The sequence below is a fragment of the Echinops telfairi genome, unplaced genomic scaffold, assembly GCF_000313985.2.
Source record: "Echinops telfairi isolate 266 unplaced genomic scaffold, ASM31398v2 ScPeMD7_7424;HRSCAF=8462, whole genome shotgun sequence".
NCBI lineage: Eukaryota > Metazoa > Chordata > Mammalia > Afrosoricida > Tenrecidae > Echinops > Echinops telfairi.
In genome coordinates, this window is record NW_022111324.1 from 72,487,160 (window position 1) to 72,506,080 (window position 18,921).

General features: G+C 46.4%; 1 protein-coding gene across 1 annotated transcript; it reads left to right on the forward strand.

The window, feature by feature from the left end:
• Window positions 1-11,000: 11,000 nt before the first annotated feature.
• On the forward strand, window positions 11,001-12,875 carry CCDC185 (coiled-coil domain containing 185). The gene has a single exon (XM_004700158.1). The coding sequence runs from the start codon at window positions 11,001-11,003 to the stop codon at window positions 12,873-12,875; it is 1,875 nt and encodes a 624-aa protein (XP_004700215.1).
• The last annotated feature ends 6,046 nt before the right edge of the window (window positions 12,876-18,921 follow it).

Here is an 18,921-nt window from a genome sequence, read left to right on the forward strand (position 1 = left end):
TTTGCCCCGTCCCTTGTTTGTCTTGAATTTGTCTTTCTCTTCCTGTGTCCTTGTGGCTTTCCTTCTTTTTCTATACTGTGGAGCACGTTCCCACCACCGCTTCATCTCCAGTCAGCACCCCACCAGCACTCGCCATGGACGGTGGTGCAGGCTCCTCTGTGGCCGTATTTGGTGGAATACTTCTGCCAGCCCTGTGCCATTTTCTTCCTCTCTGTTTCCTTGCTTCTACTCTCTTCATCCCACATCTTCTTTTTCTGTTTTCTCCTTCCTTTTTACTTCTAGACTGTGGAGCCAGCGTCCCATGCTCTGCTGTTTCCCCTCTCTTCCATGTTCAGTGTCCCAGATGCCCATGGAATGAGCATAATTTTCCCCTGTCACCAGGTTTGCTGGCTAGCTCGCCTGTCAATACTGGGCTACTTTTAAGGACTTTTAGATTTTTATCTTTTTAAAATGTTATCATTTACCTTTTCCATTTTTCCTTAATTCCTTGCATTTTCCTCATCTCCATCCCTTGCCTTTTTTGTCTTTGTTTTTCTTCTGAAATGCCCCTTCCCATTTAATTTGTTTTTCCCCAGCATGCAGAAGACAGCAACCCTACCCAGCCCTACTTGCCACATCTGCCATACCACCCTCTGGGCAAGTGCCACCAACGGGTTGATGACGGCTGCAACACCCACCCTCCCCCCTCCTATATTCATTATTTTCTCCCCAATTGTCCTCAACTTACCACCAATACCCAATAAGCTATTACATCAGTTATCGTCTCTATACATCTGCTCCTTCTGTCCTTCATAAAATAGGAAACATAACAAAAACAATTAAAAACAAAACAAAAAGAAAAGACCACTGGCAATAGAAAAATAAACCAGAGAGAAAATTTCTGTCATGGAACAAGTGCAAAATATTTAAACCTAGAGAAAATGCAGGATGGGTCATGAGGGACGTCAACTGAACAGGTATCTATACTGTAGTTCATGCTACCTAAGTTTACAATCATCTCTAATAGCAAGCCTGTGGACATCCCTTGACTGTGGCCAGAGGGGATCTGCCAGAGGCTTAATTTGATGAAATACTCCGCAGATGGATTTTGGGCTCTCACTGTCCCCCATAGCCTTCTACAAATTGGGTGTTCACAATGTAAGCTCTGATATCTTTCCCTTCATCGTATTGGGATTTTGTTATTTGTCATCTTTGGATCACACAGGATGGTGTTGCTTCTTTCATGTGAAATTGATGCCTCACTTAGACGGCTGCTTGTTTGAAAACAACTGTTTAAGACCCCAGACACTATTCCAATTGATAGCCGGGCACCATCTGCTTTCTTCACCAGACTTCCCTGTAGCACCCTTATCTTCAGTGATCTCTGCATGAAGGCGAGTATTGAGCCATGAACGATGTTCTATACCCTACTGTTGTGAGTAGCACATTTGATCTTAAAAGCTTGTGAGCAGCCATCTAAAGTCCAACTTTTGGCTTCTCAGCATCTGGAGCAAAGAAGAGTGAGGAAAATCAAAGACTCAAGGAAACCATTAGCCCAAAAGACTGTTGGACCACATGAACCTCAGCCTGAAAGAGCCTGAGTCCAGAAGAACTAGATGAGGCCTGGCTACTGTTGACTTCCCTGAAGGGGATCACAATAGGTTGTCCCGGTTAGAGTGGGATAAAAATGTGGAATAAAACTCAAAATCATAACATGACCAGCCTACTGGTTGGATGGAGATGGGTGGAGCCCCCTAACAAAAGTAACATCAGTACTTTGAGCAAGGGTCACATTGATAGGAGATGGCGACACTAAGAAATGTCATAATAGGACCTCAGAACGCCTCCGCTAGAGCTACACTGTCCAATAGGAAGTTCACTAGACACACATAGCTATTTCATTTAAATGAACTGAAATGAAATAAACTTCGGCAAATGATTTATTACGTACCACAGGGAAAATTGGAAAAAAAAATTGTTATTTCCTCAGTCACACTTGTCACAGTTCAAATACTGACACGTGGGTAGGGGTTTCCCTATTGGACAGTACACATGAAGAAGGAGGCCTTCATTGGGGAATGTTCTACTGAACAACGCCGGCTCTAGAGTTAAACTGACCTGTTCCCTCCGACCTCCTTCTTTCAATATGGTCAATCATGTGGAAAACAACCTCAAGGTTTTAAGATGCAGCAAAACTCGCTGCCGTCTGTTGATTCTGACTGGACATGTTTAAAATTCCCTGTTGCTCCTTTAAGGAGCCTTGGTGGCACCGTTGGTTAAGCCGTTGGCGGCGAACTGAAAAGCTAGTGGAGCCCAACCTGTCATTAAAAGACAGTCAGCTCTGCTAGAGATTCACTGCTTTGGAAACTCTCCAGACAGTTCTAGTCTGTCCTATAGAACCGCTATAAATCAGAATCAACTTGATAGCCCTGGCCTATTGCTCCTTTGTCCACACACAACAGTTTTCTCTGGTTATTATTAAGCATGGAAGGGGAGTCCGTGGCTTGTGTAAATATGCGTGGCTGCTCACTTAAAGATTGAGCCTTGGAGTTCATCCAGGGGCGCTTAGAAGAAAGTCTTGGTGATCAATTTCTGAAAAATTAGTCATTAAAATCTCTATGGAACACACTTCTTATGGTGATGTAGCCTTGACTGAGGTTCAAATCAACAGCAACCTATTAACACAGACTCTTGCACCATGTGGAGGGTAAGTGGGGAGTTTGGACTCCACTACTGACTGACTTTATGATCTAGGGCAGTTCTCTCTGTGTGACTCCAGCACCTACTTCATGTTGTTGTGAGAAGATTTACATGTAAAAACACTTGCAGCAGTGTTCCTAACACACGCTCAATAGGTACCAGCCATCATTGTCACACTTATAACCTCTCATCCACATGCAACTCTTGCGTTATGGGTAAATGATTGTTTCCATGGAAACCTAACTTTTATATTTCTGGGCTCTTATCTCAATTTCTTTTAAAAAAAAAGTTTGCAGGCTGCAATTTTCATTCTTAGCTAACATAACATAAGTTTTCCATTTACTTCCCAGGGTGTTCGAATAACATTGGGGAAAAGAAAGTTTTGTAGATCTGGCATTTTTAATGAGCCCATATCTCTAAAGCACATGTAGTGAGTGGCCCTGTTCTGCATGCTCAGACACTGTTACTTAAGGGCAGCTGTTTTCCTGTGTCGTAAGGAAAAAATGGGGGTGGGTGTGAAAAGCAGAAATCTTGTGAAATTGTACTGCGGAGCTGAATTATGGAAATGAATCATGTACCCTATCACCCAGCCCTTGAGAGAAAAGGGAAAGGGCATCTGACCCAAGTATCATCTTCTTAGAAAAGGGGGTGGTAAGACATTGTATGTATATAGTTAAACCCAAATGACAATTACCCAGATTTTAAAAGCTTTCACTAATCTCATGACAATAGGGAGACTTCCATTCAAAGCAGTGCCATGCCACAAAAATACACTGCAATCCGCAAAGGGAATTTTAAATTTACTAGTAGCCACTGGGAAAGGAGCCTGGTGGCACAGTGGTGAAGTGATGTTGCTTTCCACTCCCATAGAGAGCTACATCTCCGAAACCCACAGGGGCAGTTCGACCTTAGCCTATAAGTTTGCTATGTATTGGAACCAACCAGTTGGCAGTGAGAGTTTACATTCTTAAAGACTTGAAGGTAAACAAGCAGCCATCTAGCTCAGAAGCAACAAAGTCCACATGGAAGAAACACACCAGCCTGTGAGATCACGAGGTGTCGAAGGGATCAGGTATATGGCATCATCAGAACAAAAAATCTAACCGTAGTGAATGATGGGGGGAGTGTGGAGTGGAGACCCAAAGCCCATTTGTAGGCCACTGGAGATCCCCTTGCAGAGGGGTCTCGGGGAGGAGATGAGCCAGTCAGGGTGTGATATAGCAACAATGAAAAATACAACTTTCCTCTAGTTCCTAAATGCTTCCTCTGCCCCCCACTGTCATCCGAAATCTACCTTCCAATTCTGACTAGACCAGAGGATGTAGTACACTGGTACAGACAGGAACTGGAAACACAGGGAATCCAGAGCGGATGATCCCTTTAGGACCAGTGGTGTGAGTGTCGATACTGGAAGGGTAGAGGGAGTGTGGGTTGGAAAGAGGGAACCGATGACAAGGATCTACATGTGACCTCCTCCCTGGGGGACGAACAACATAAAAGTGGATGAAGGGAGATGTTGGACAGGGCAAGATATGACAAAATAATAATTTATAAATTATCAAGGGCTCATGAGGGAGGGGGGAGGGGGGAAATGAGGAGCTGATGCCAGGGGCTTAAGTGGAGAGCAAATGTTTTAAGAATGATGAGGGCAATGAACGTACAAATGTGCTTTACACAATTGATGTATGTATGGATTGTGATAAGAGTTGTATGAGCCCCTAATAAAATGATTAAAAATAAAAAAATAAACACCCCCCCCGAAAATATGAGGTGAATTTTTATCTGAGTAATCAAGTGTTTCTGGCCCAATGTATTTTAAATATCATCATTCCAATAAAAACCTATCCATCTATTCTACATTTTCTTCATACTAAAACTGTTGCATTTGGCTCAGCATGATTCCATATTTACATATCGATGAGAACCCACCTTTCAAATGCTCATCCCTGTAGGTGACTACTGACTGCCATATTGGATGGAGAAGTGCAAGTATACTTCTCATCGGAACTTTGCCAAGAGATCGCATCTGAGGTCACCACCAGAAACAGGATGTTCTAAGAAATGGCTTCCAGCACCTTTCCATTCTATACTCATTTGGAGGGTCAGAGCACACATTGCTGTATTTTCTCCAAGTCTCCAACAAATTAAGAGGCTGAGGTCTTCACTTGGCAGATGGCCCACATTCTCAGGCATCCAGTGAAATACATTGAGGACTTTGTCTGCCAAATAAAAATGAGGCCGATTGTTCTTAGTATCAAGGGAATACTTGGCAGCTTAACATTTGCGAAACAACTCTTTCATCTGCCCTGTGGAAGAGATGGCGGTGGCATCCACACCTGTGATCCTCCTGGGGGTCTTACTCAGCTGCTAAAGATGCTGCTCCATGCTTCTGGGCATGAAGGCCTATTAGGAGGCTTCTCCAAGGGAAGGCTTCTCTTCCAATTGTTATCACATATTATTCTGTTGGCTGTTCTGTGTGAGCTCAGTTTTTTTTAATCACTTTATTGGGGGCTTGTACAACTCTTATTACAATCCATCCATCCATTGTGTCAAGCACATTTGTACATTTGTTGCCATCATCATTCTCAAAACATGTTCTTTCTACTTGGGGGCTCAGTTCTTATTAGAGCTGCTTTCACCCAATTTCCAGGATCACTGAATTCAAGGTCACTCAAGGTTAAACACACATCCTGGAGTTTTTTTGTTGTTGCCAATCACCACTCACCAGGCTAGAGTTCTTCTCTCTCCAGAATTCAACTTCAGTTCATGGTCCCTCAAAGTCTGAAGCATTCATTGAATCTAGAACCCTCTGTCTCCTGGCCATTGTTCTGCTGTCCTGATTCCCACCTCCTATCACTCATGGCTTAGAGGGTGATACCTGGGCTACTAACCACCTGAAAGGTCAGTAGTTGGAATCCATCAATGCATCTGTGGGATAAAAAGGAGACTGTCTGCTCCTGTAAAGATTTCCAGTCTTGGAAACCCTAAGGAGCACTTTCTTTTGTCTGATAGGCTCACTCTGAATTGGAAACAGCTTGAGGGCAGTGAGGTTCATTTGATTTTGGTTTTTCACTCAACCCCAAAGTCCTTGAGTTGTCCAAAGGATTTGAACTTGACTATTAACAAAAAGGCTGGTGGTTCAAATCCACCCAGTGGTGCCACAGAAGACAGACCTGGCATTCTCCTTCTATAAAGCTTACAGCCAAGAAGTGGGGTCACTATGAGTCTTGACAGATCCCACAGGAACAGGTTTATTGATCATCCAGACTGCTGAACCAGCCTCCTAGCTGGCCTCCTACCTTCAATGTCTCTTCTCAGCCACCAAATTTTCTTCCACACTTTTGCCAAGAGGGGGAATTTCTAAACTATAGACCAGTCAGGTCTCTTTTTCTTCTTCTATAGTTTGAAAACTTTTTTCTGTTTGGTTTTGGTTTGGCATATCATGTAAGCTGATCTCTTCCATGGCATTGCATGCCACACATGAATTGAGTGCATTTTAAAATGAGTTGAGTATAGAAGTTCAAAGGCATACATTTGACTTGAATAGTTAAAAGTTTGTCAGCAGATCCCGATCTGTTCTCCAAAATTTTCTGTATTTTTGTTTTGGTTTTTGTTTATACATATTAGGGTGTAACTCAGAGGTGTTAAGTCATTGGGGTCACCCTCCTGAAGTTGTGTAATATGTTTTTTTCATTTTTTGGTATATGAAACCTAGGATTGATGAACCAATAGAGATAGCAAGTAGAATAAGGGCTTGTGGGGAGGGGTGTACAGTGGGGCTGGGGGTGGGGTGGGTGGGGTGAAGGGGAGATGAAGTCAAGGAGCCCATGTAGAATGTTTGGAAACTGATTATGGTAGCAAGTGTACAGTTCTGCTGGACATGATTGAATTATGTAATGATATATGTATGAATTCCCAATTAATAAAATGTAAAAATGTTTTTAATACAAAAATACAAGAACACAAAACAACATCTTGCTTGGGTTAAAGATTTTTATGGCTCCTCGTTGTTTCTGCAATTTCAATGTTACATGTAACTAGAAGAACGCTGATTTTATAAGGAGCCATAATATAGAAAACAAAACAATCTGAGCTTCTTTGGATTAAGCAGGGACCAAAGGATCAGTGCCTGCACTAAAATCCCTTCAGTCCACTCACTTTAGGACCCAAGATAAACTCCTAGGAATTCTGCAGCTCTTCTGAACACAACTGGAACTCTGCTGGGATGATGCCTGTTCATTTCAGCACGGCATCAAGTCTGTTGGATTCTGGGCCCAGTCCACCTCCTTGGCCTCAGCACATCGACCCCTCTGTGTATACCCTCGGTGTTCTTATTACACAATCTCCACGGGGCCTCAGGTCGGTTGGGCCTTTTGGAGGCCCCGTGCAATGGCTCCGACAGCTTCCTCCCCCAGTGCATCCTGCTCATCTCTGTCTTTTGATACCCTTGCTGTCCTCTCAGGCTTAGTGCTCATGTATGCTGTCTGAGACCTCCCCTGATGCAAACCCAGACCAGCTGAATCCTCCCCACCCCTAGGGACTCTGTTAAAGCTATTATGTAGCAACCCAGCCCATGGTGTTGACCTGGGCCCATTTCCTCTAGAAAAACGGTGGGCAAGGGTCCTGAATGATCTTGGCCAGACTTTCCACACTGGAGACGTTGGTGAAGACCATGTCCTTTATTCCACCAGCAGCAGACAGAAGGCACCACGATGTACTTGTTCTACAATGAATTCTGAGATGGCTTAGGGGGAGCACAAGACCAAAGAGGCCCGAAGAGGAAAGTCAAGCCCTTGGTTCAATTCTGGCTCCGCCTTAAGCTCGGTCTTTAAATTCAGCTCTGCACAGTTTGACTGCTGTAAGCATAATGATAATGATGATTCCAGTGGCTAATATTTATCAGGCAGTTACCACGTGCCACAGACTGCTGGAAGTGTTTTTCATGGGTTTACTCATGGAATGAACTTTATGGAATGAAGGCTGAAACAGCTATTAAGTTGAACCCTCTTTCTCTAGTTACATTTGGGCTGGAAGAGACCTAACAGGGCGCCACTTGAAGCACAGTCATTTGACAGCTGATGAAGCCCAGACTCTGAAGTGAATCACTGCTCAGAGTGACTCAGCTGGAGGCAGGTCACCGAGCTCTCTGGTGGCTGGGTTTTCTCCACGGGGCACTGCACCTCCATGACAGGAAGTGGCATGGGTACTGGCTTTCAGAGGTGTGGAACTCAGCACAGCTACTCAGAACACCCTACAGGACAGAGTAGAATTGGCCCCCTCAGGGTTCCCAAGGTGGCAAATAGTCCCCAAATCAGACTGCCTCACCTTTCTCTCACAGAGCAGCAGGGGGTTCGAACTGTTGACCAAACTGGTTAACCCCTGGAACACTAGGCTCCTCAGTCTTGTCGAAATACTTAACTTTAAAATGGTTCATTCCTTTTTTTAAATAGTTAAATTTGGCTTGGTTTAATTAAAAATTGTTCACCTCTTGGTAAGGGCTGCCATCATATAAGGTAATTTATCTAACAATGGTACAGTGGGGCCAGTAGATATATAGGAAAGAACCAACTTTTCATCCTCTGGACTGTGCAGTGGTTCTGATTAAGGCTGAAACCACGTGGCTTCCAAGACATGCAGCCTTGATCCATGGACGCACATGTGGTCATATGTTTCTGTTGGGAGGGTGGTCAGTCACGGAGCCTGGCCACCCTCAAACAGACTGCCTAATCAGATCATTGGACTGGGAACAAACTGAGAACCAGGCTTCTGTCTGTGTCTCAGTTTCCCCCTCTCCTTTGCCCCTGTTCTGGACACACAGTTAGCCTTCAATGTACTACTTATGCATGCATGTGACTTGGCACACAGCCAACCCCATGGCTATACCTGTCTCCAGTGGAAAGTAAACAGGGTCCTTCTCCATGACCTATTGGTCATGGACGACTGACACCCCACTCTTGAAGCTGACCTGGTTGGCTCTCTATTCTACATACCCACTGTCACCGACTCTATTCTGACTCAAAGTGACCCTATATAAGGTTTCTGAGGCTGGTGGGTTCAAACTGCTAACCTCACTGTTAGCAGCCCAACGTGCAACTCTCTCTGTAAGGAAAGCATTCATCCAACCAGTGCCTGTGTGAATTGTGTCTTTTGGTGACTGCAGGTCTTGGCTTGGCAGATCCTTAAAAGTATGTTTCAGTTTAGAATCTATTTCCCGAGAAGCAACCTATCTCAAGGCAGAAGTACTGACTCAAAACGCCTCATTTTAAGTGAGTGGTGTTTGGGGAATTCATGTATTATGACCATGTCTCCAATTTGTCCTCAGGAAAATGGATCAATTCTCCTGGCCCAACCTGTCTGGGGTAGCTGTGAAGTTCAAAGGAAAGAAATATTAATGAAGGAGCCTAGACGGATCCCCAAGTCTCTAAACTCGCTGCCATTGAGCCAATCCCAACTCCTAGAGACCTTCTAGACAGGGTGGAACCGTCGTCGTCGCTCTTTAAGTGAGGAGCAAGGCTTATCTTTCTCTTACAGACCAGCTGGTGATTTCGAGCTGCTCGTCTTTTGATCAGCAGCCCAAGGCATAACCACTGTGCCACCAGGGCTCCTACTTGGGGTGGATAAGTACCCCTTTTTCTTCTTTCGGCAGGGTACACTATTTGGAGAATGTTTTCCAAAAACATTTCCTCATTGCACCCCCTAGAAAGGAAGTTAGCTAAGTGCCATGTCAAGTGTGGCCATGACAGATCCTGTGACTCAAGCATCCCTGACCTTCCACGCTTTCCCCCAACTGCTTTGAGATGACATGCATTCCTTTCTTTTTCACCTAGGAATCTGCAGACATCTTTGTCAACCCATAGGTCAGTTTGCTTCTGAAAACGTTAAAGCAAAGTCTAGTACCGTGGTTCTCAACCTTCCTAATGCCGCCACCCTTTAATACAGTCCTTCATGTTGTGGTGACCCCTCAACCATAACATTATTTTCGTTTCTACTTCCTAACTGTCATTTTGCTACTGTTATGAATCAGGAAACCCCAATGCAAGGGGTCATTCGACCCCCAAACAGGTCGCGATCCACAGGTTGAGAACCGCTGGTCTATCAGGATATTGAGATAATATTTCTTGAATGTTTAGTTGGTGCGAAGGCTCTTGTTGCATAATCCCATCCCACCTGTTCAATAGCCCTGCAGAGCTGCTGTGGTCACCACCCACCACATTCCACTTGCTGGGAACTCGAGGGTCCAGAAAGTCAAGAGCATACATGTGAAAAGGTGCAGAGGAGATTCCACTGAAAATCGCCCACCTTTGGACCCCATGCTTCCCCAGGGACAGCCCATGGCGCATCAACAGGTCAAAGTCACACAACTTTTTAGAGGAGAGGACAAAAACAAAACAAACACAAACACAATAAAGGTGACCTTCGCAGGTGTTCTCTATCTCAGGGAGTGCAGAAGATAATCATAATTGCCAGGGTGAAAAACAGCGATTGCCAGGGCGGAAAAACAAAAATCGAAACGAACACCGCCACGCCAGGGACCCTGTCGGACAGGGTAAAACTGCCCCCTGTGACTTCTCTGACTGTAACCCTATGAAAAAGTAAGTAGAAAGCCTCCTCTTTCTCCCCAGCAGAGAAGGGGGTTTCAAACCGCTGACCTTGCAGACAGAAGCCCAACAGATAACCACTAAGCCAGCAGGGCTCCTGGTTCAGGACAAACAGAACTCTCCTTTTCCTAAAGTTTAAAAAAGTAAATGTTCAAACATATTATAGGGCTTGCCAAACTTAAACGTCAAAAAGGGGATGCCTGGCGTCGAAGCGTGTACTGTGGAGGCGCACAGATGTGGGGCCGGCTGCAAATGAATGCTAACAGTGCCCAGGGCTCAGGGGCTCTTCCCAGCACCTTCCCTCTGCCAGTTTGTCATGTGGGATGATGCCTTCCCTGGGACTCCTGAATGCCGCCACTTCCCAACGCAGCTTCAAATTCCCACCTGAAACTTTGGTGGGGGTTCATTTTGTACCCTCAGCCCGAACTCTCACCACTGATTAACTGCGGTTCCCCACCGACCCCGCCCCGGGAGGAGGCACTTTCTCCCTATCTACCTGCACTACCCCTGCAGGCCCAACCCCTCTTGTCTCAGAGCTTGGGGTGCTAGCCAAGCGGGGTAGGCATGGGGGAAGGGGTGGCCAGGACTCCATGATGTCAGGTGCATTGTGAAGTGGCCAGAGCGTCACAGGAATCGGGGGTGGACCCCCGCCCCCCCACCCCCCTGTCGTGCTCCCTGGGGGCCCTGGGACCCTAGCGCAGGCTGGGCGCGCCCGGAGGCATCATGGTGGGCCTCGACCGCTTCTCCCCCCGGCCCTACCTGGACTTCGCAGAGCCCGGGTGGCCCATCCCCGAGCGCACGTTGTCGGCGCGGTGGAGCGCGCCTGGGCCCCGGCCAGAGCTGGCCCTGGGCCCCTGGACCCCGGCCCGCGCGGCGGGGAGCGAGACGGCGTCGCCCTGGCAGGCGCTCCCACTGCGCCACTCGCCCCCGCCATGGCCTGGGCGCGGGCGCGGGTACCCGGCCTCGCCGTGGGAAAGCCGCAGCCTGACCGACATGGCCCAGAGGGCCCCCGACCGCGCCCGGAAGCAGCGGCCCTACAGCCGGCGCCTGGAAAATGCCTGGGGGGAGGCTAGGTCCAAAGGCCAGCGGCTGGGAGGTGGAGGGCACAGCCTGACCTGGCAGCCGCCTCAACTGCATCAGCCTCAACCCTGCCAACAGTACCCTCCGGCCCAGGGAGACTCGCCCCCGCCGGGACCTCGGGGAGCCTACACTCCCTTGAGGGCACCGATTGGGGGGGAAGACGCACAGAATGGAAACCGGTGGGCAGTGCCGGTCCGGAGAGATTGCTGGTCCTTCTCCCCAGGTCCCACAGGGAAGTCTTCCATGCTTTCCAAAGGGAGTACATGCTCCGCCTCCGGGCACCCCCCGGAGAGGGGCGGTCAGGAGCTGCTGGAGTCACTAGGCGGCCAGTACTCCCAGCTGGAGGGCAGCTCAGAGACAGTGTCCTGTGAGGAGCTTCCGAGCCAGCCCTCGCAGATCCTCAGAAGCAAACTGGCAGACGTGGTGATCTCTTCCAGGGACCAGAAGATCGTGGCCCTGGTGCTGGCCCGCCTTCAAAAGGCCCAGAAGATGAGGGAGCTGCAGCAGCAGGCCGCGGTCGCCTGGGAGGAGCTGAAGCGCTCAGACCAGAAGGTCCAGATGACCCTGGCCAAGGAGCGCAGGCTGCTGCTGCAGCAGAGCCAGGAGCAGTGGCAGCAGCAGAAGGAACAGCCCAAGGGTCACCTGTGCTGCCAGCGGCATGCCCATCATCAGGACAGGGAGGGGAAGGCAGAGATCCAGAAGGAGAAGCAGTTGGAGGCCCAGGGGAAGCTGGTGAAGGCCCGAGCCCCTGCCGAGCACAGGAAGCAGTGCCAGGTGCGGCAGTTGATGGAGGAGGAGCGGGTTCAGGAGCAGAACATCCTGCAACTGCAGAAGAGGCTGGAGCAGGCTTCTCACAAGAGGCACCTGCATGCCCTGGAGGACTTGACAAGGGCCCAGGAGACCAACCTCACCTCCATCATCAACTACCAGGCCCGCAAGGTCCTCATGGACTGCCAGGCCAAGGCGGAAGAGCTCCTCAAGAAACTGTCCCTGGAGCAGAGGTCCCAGGAGCTCCGTGAGACCCACGCGGCCTTGGGTCTGGAGCACCACCGAGAGCTGAGGGAGAAGGAGCCGAAGGAGGACAAGCAGCTCCAGCAGGTCCGGTGGCGAGTGGGAGAATCCCAGGAGCAAAAGCAGAGGCGCCAGAGGATGCTAATGGAGCTGGTTGATGACAAGCTCCGGCCGGCCAGGAGTAGCACCCAGGGGAACATCAAAGACCGGGTGAAGCATGCTCGCGAGCTCAGCGTCCTTCGGGAGAAGCATCATCACGTCCTGAAGCTGAAGGCAGAGAAGGAGGAGAAGGGCCACATCGAGGGCATCAAGGAGGCCATTAGGAAAAAGCAGCAGAGGAGGGAACAGATCTCTCGAGAGAATGCAGCCGCTCTGGAGGACTTCCAGAAACTCTCCCGGGCCGCGCTGCAAATGAGAGACCCAGTGAGAGCCCTTCCCACCAGCTCCTTGGATCAGAAGCCTTGGGAAGCCCAGTTCCACGCCCATCAGCCCCGAGGGAGCTACTGAGCGGGCGCCTGAGGACAAGCAGCTCACAGCGCCTGTGACCAGAAAGAGATGTGGGAATCTGATTGACTTTATAAAACTAGCTATAATTCAACATTCATAACAAAATAAGTGTATAAAATCTCTGCAATTTTCTCTTATGAACTAGTTTGTTGATTCACTTTGCATAGTTTAGAGGGTTGGGGATAGAATTTGGGAATTTGAAGAAAATTACTTGGCTCTTTTGATTTTTTTTTATCTAGATAGGAAATACTCATTTAACTTTAAAGTATGATAAGCACATGTCATCTATGTGTATCTTGGAGGAATCAGAAGAACCAATAGTGGGGGATACAGGTCTGTGTGTGTTTTAAATGTCTTTTACGGCCACAGAATGTATCAAAGGCCATTTCATAAGAAATTGCCACCCCCCAAAAGGAGGGGAGGGCTCTGTGAACAAGTAAGTTTGAGAGCCCTGTGCTTCTCTGGGGGAGACACATGAACATTCTGGAAGCTCCCAAAAACCTTCAGCTGAAAGTTATTTGAAAGCTAACAAAGTTATTTGAAAGTTAACAAAGTTACCTGTTTCCCCCCCCACACACAAACTATGGTACCCTTTCTTCTCAGATTATTCCATGGAATTGGTGTTCTCTAGAACAGGCTTTGAGAAATGCTGCTCTGTAATTACTCCCAGATTGTGAGTGGTTTGGGCCCACTCTCCCTGTATTACTATAGAGTGTAATGCTATCCCCTGGGCTTTATGGCTCAGCCAAAGCTATGCTGTCTGTCCGTTATCTAGTGCTAGTTGTAGCCAGTCCATAGACCTGCCCCCTGAGTTTCTGAAGAGGAGAAAGCCTCTTCTTTCTCCCCAGGTGTGGCTGCTGGTTTGGAACTGCTGACCTTTCGGATTGTAGCCCAATGAGCAAAGACTATGCCACCAGGGCTGCTGAACCAGAAATATCACAAAAGGATGGGTTTAATAAACAGATATTTGTATTTTTTTACAGTGTAGAAAGCTGGAAGCTTGAATTGAGGATGCTGACTCAGGGGTAAGGCTCTGTCAGCTCTGAAGGAAGGTCCCTGTCCTGTTTGAGCTGCTGCCCCTGTGCAATCTTGATGTGCTTTGCCCTCCCTGACCCAATTGCTGCCGGTTGATTGTGCCATCTCTTTTATATCTCAAAAGAGATTGATTCCATACACACCCTACATTATTGACATAGCAAAGATAACCCATTCCCAAATAAAGGTTAGGATTTACAACACATTTTGGGGAGACATAATTGAATCCATAACACTATCCAAGAGCTTACTGGGACCCATTTAATCTGGTTTTTCTTCTTTTGGGTCTTAGCCAGTCTTCTGGAGCAAAATTCTCTTGAAATCGTTCTCTTCCCTTCTGAATCTCCTCTTTTGAAGGGGCTGTGATGTCGTTCTGTCTGCCCACATTGTGTCTAGCTAACCTAAGCAGGCTGACCGAATGACTAAGCATGATTCAGTCACATGACACTTTAAAAACAGGAACCCGGAGCTCACTGGAAGTTAAACCATCACATCACAAAGTGTCTAGCACCAAAAACCAAACAAAAACTGCTTTCTTTAAAGAGCCCTTAATGTAACATTTATAGAAAGAAGGAGATAGTGAGTTAGTCTGGGTAGACTAGAGAAACAAATTCATTGACACACATGTATAAGAGAGTTTAATATAAAGGATAATTGTACATTAAGAAAGCATCCCAACCCAGTCCAGTCCAGTCCAAGCCCATAAGTCTGATATTAGCCCATATGTCTGATACCAATCTATAAAATCTTCTTCAGACTCATGAAACACAATGCAATGATGCTGAATGCAGGATGACCACAGCCCAGTGGGTAGAAAGTCTTTGGATCCAGCGACGTTGTAAGCATCTCAGCGATGGCAGGAGTCTCCACATGGCTTCTCCAGTACCCAGAGCACAGGGTCTATCAGCATAGTGCCATGTGTCTTGTCTTGTCACTAGAGCGTCATCTCAGGAAGTAAGGAGAATGTGTCTTCCACCTTCAAGGAGGAAATACCGGGGTTCCCAGACTTCTCAGGAGAAGGCCATGCCCACACAGAGACCTCATTTGGTTATACCTTGATTGACAGACCAGACTCCACCCCTTCACTCGTAATCCTCTCAAATTGACACCAGATTATGTAACTACAACAGCGGGAGAGGAAGGAGAGCGGGGAGAGAAGGCACAGGGAAGAGGGGAGAGGGAGAGGGCGATCTCAAAAGAATATGGCCCATTGGGAGCCTCCTGACTTATTTTTTAAATGAAATTAACGGCAAGGAACTCGATAAGAAATTTTGGGTAAAAGTCCTTTGAGTCATGTTTTGCCTCATGTATGGAAACTGGCTCTCTTCTGTTTCTTCTCCTCCCTCCCACCTGTGCCTCCAAAGAGTCCGCATCAGACCCTCCTTTTTCCTTTGAGTAAAGACTTGTACCTCCTGTCCCAGGTTTCATTGTTACCCCTCTTCTCCCTTATTAATTCTCTGCTTTAGTCAAATGCCCTGTGCATCCCAGGCATTCCAGGGTAGTGGTAATATTTCAGACAGAATCTTTGCAGCTCTTTGCAGCTCGGGGGCAATCACCTCTTGGTCTTAGTTTTCCCATATTTAAAATGGAATCATTTACATTACCAAAGGATGTTATGAAGGATAATTAAAATAATCCAAAGTGCTTGCCATGGTGCCTAGATATATACCTTATAATAATTTACAACAATTATGTCAACAATCTTAACTTTGCACCTTCATTGATCCTACTCTCTTACCTGGGTGCCTCCTTCCTTTTCCAAGTGTGATTTTTCTGAGCTTGCTCAAAGTCTCCCTCTCTCTCTGGAAATGGGGGGCTTCCCTGTTTGCCCCACCCTCCTCTGGCAAACAACACTAATCATTGAGTACTTAAATGGTTACTGTCTTGTGAGGTACCTTCTTTTTGCAGTGCATACCTTGGCTTCCTACCTTAACTCTATTCTACTGGATGCCAGGGTCATTGTTTCAAACTACTTCATTTGATAGTCAGTATATAGTCAAAAGCTATTAAGATGCTTTGGCCACCCATCCATATTATTTTGCTCTAAGAAACACATTTTTATTATTTTATTTAATTCTTTGTAAATAGCTCTTATATAAAAATAAATATGCAAAACAAAACCATGAGAAATGGAGTTGACACACCACTTTCTTTATGTGTCCTCTAAGTACAATGGAATATTCTGAATGTTACATTTAAAACTTTCACTTGGAAGAATGTCATGGCAGTGCATTTCCTTGGTGTTCTTTTTGCTTCCTATCGTCCCGGTTTACAGGAGGAGAAACCAGCAACATGGAAACGCCAGTAGGCACAGACAAAAAACAACAGCAGCCCGAAACAATAAAAGCTTTCTTTCTCCAGCCAGAACACCAGAAAATACTACCAACCTAACATACTTGTAAAAAGTCACTCTTACTCCAGCCAACAACCACCCAAAAAGGGTCTCACCCTCATTCGTGCAAATAGGGGGCCTAGATATCTATCTCTACTTGAAGATATCTCTACTTGACAGGTTCTAACAAACAGCCCTCCTGCATTGCCCCTGCCTTCTTGGGGAGGTGGTCTCATGAAAGACTGGGGAACCTGCTGGACTTTCCCTCCCATTGCATCTTCTATAGTGGCAGCGCGATCCATATGGGGAGCAGTAATGATGCACTGCCACTTTAATTAACCTGATGCTGAGCAAATAAATCTGAGAAACTGGATTATAAAAACAGGAAGATCCCTTAACAACTTGAACTATACTAATGATACAACTTGCCTTGCTGAAACGGAAGAGACTGTGAAGCATTTCCTGATGGAGACCAAAGGATACAGCCTTTGGTATGGATTGCAGCTTACTGTAAAATGAACATCCTCACAACTGGATCAATAATAGCATAATAAGTAGAGAAAAGATTGATGTCAAGGATTTCATTTTACTTGGATCCACAAGCAACACTCCTGGAGGCAGCAGTCAAGAAATCAAAGGATGTATTATACTGGGCAAATCTGCTGCGAAAGCTCTCTTTAAAAAGTGTTCAAAAGCAAAGCTGTCACTCTGAGGACTAAGGTGCGCCTGACCCACCCCATCATGGATTCAGTTGCCGCCTCTGGATGTGAAAACTGGAAGGTTGAAATGTGAAAAGGAAGGAGGAAGAAACAATACTGCATTTGAATTCTGGTGTTGGTGAAAAATACTGAAAGTACCCATGGACTTCCAGAGAAAAAAGCAAGTCTGCCTTGCAAGAAGTCCATCCAAAACGGTCCTTAGAAGCCAGGATGGTGGGCTGTCTCTGATGTGCTTTGGACATATTATCAGGACAGACCAATCTTGGGAAAGGGCACCAGGCTGGTAGAGTAGATGGTGAGTGAAAAAAGGAGACGGCCTTCAACGAGACAGCATGGAGGATGCAACAATGGCCTCAAACGTAGCAACATCTGTGACGAAGATACAGGACTAGGGAGTGCTTTGTTCTATTGGTCAGAAGGTCTGAGTTGGAACCAATTTAATGGCATCTAACCGCAACAAGCTACCTCGCACAGCCACTGCGAGATCAGTAGAGCACCCGTGTGGAATCAGAATTCCCACTCCCATTCAGCAGGAACAAAGAGCCCTCACCTCAGATGCCAGTGCAGGTGGAACCGGGAAACTGGATGGACTTCCCCAGGCATCTACCAGTCACAAGTCACTTTCCCCAGCAGAGGGGTGGCCAGCTAAAACAGTTTTAAATAATAAATCTCATAATGCTCAAAATATCCATATCTCAACCTCAAGCCACTCACTGTGTCAAGAACCAGAAAGATTTAGACCAAAAGAGGAAAGGCAATAAAGACTAAACCAAAATGTCAGCAATTTGTCTCTGCAAAGAAAGAAAAGCTATGAAAAATAGCCACCCGGGAGAATTAGAACTGAAAAATGGAATAAGATGAAAGGCTGTCAATAGGCTCAGCGGCAGGATGGAAGGGACGAAGAAATGGAAAGAAGTGTTAAACTGGAAGATAGGATAATAGAAATTACCTAATCTGGAGGAAGAGAAAGTAGACTTGCGGGGAGGGGAATACGTGGGGTTTCTGGGCTTTGTGAGACTATAACCCGAGCTCTACATTCATGCCGCTGAATCCCAAAAGGAGAGGATGGAGAACAGAGCTAAACGAGTGCTTGGCGGAATGATGGCTGAAAGTGTCTCGTTTATCAGGAGACATAAACCCACACATCCAAGAAGCAGAGCAAACTGCAAACAATATAGACCCAAAGAAATCCACCCCAAGACTCTTCAGAGCCATTCAACTTTGGCAAATGAAAGACAATGAAAACCTTTTGAAAGTCCCCAGAGAAAAACGACCCCGTGCCTAACGAAACAATGAGAACGACAGCCGATTTCTCCTCAGAAACCACGGAGCCCTGAAGAAAGTAGCGCAGTATTTGTTTTAACTCCTAAAGTAAAAGAACTTTCGATCCAGATTCCTTTTTTTCCCCACACTTGCATTTTATTATTTTTCTCCTTTAAAATTATTATTAATTGGGATTTAATACATATACTCTATATTCCATAGTTCAATCAGGTCAAGTAGAATTATACAATTACTAACAATCAGTTTCCAAACATTCTTTTTCTACATGGACTCCTTGATATCATCTCCTTTATACTGCCCCCCCCACTGTATCACACCCCCCCCCTGAAACACTTAATCAACTTGCTGTCCCAATAGGTTCATCAACCTTGAGTTTCACATACCCCCAAATAGAAAAACAAATAACCCATCTTCAAGAGGGTGACCTCCAATGACATCACACCACACGTTTTATTACAGTGCCAGAGACTGTAGCACCTCTCATCACCAGGTTGTCAATTGCCACCATGTCCTTCCCTGGGCAATAAGCCTCAGATTTCAGTCTTGGCAGGGAAATGTCAAGAAAAGAATCATAAAAGAGGAAATTGAAGCGTGTTTAATATTTGCTGTTGTTTCACGGTGCTGACAAATCAATTCCAACTCATAGCGACCCTGTGTACAACAGGATGCAACACTG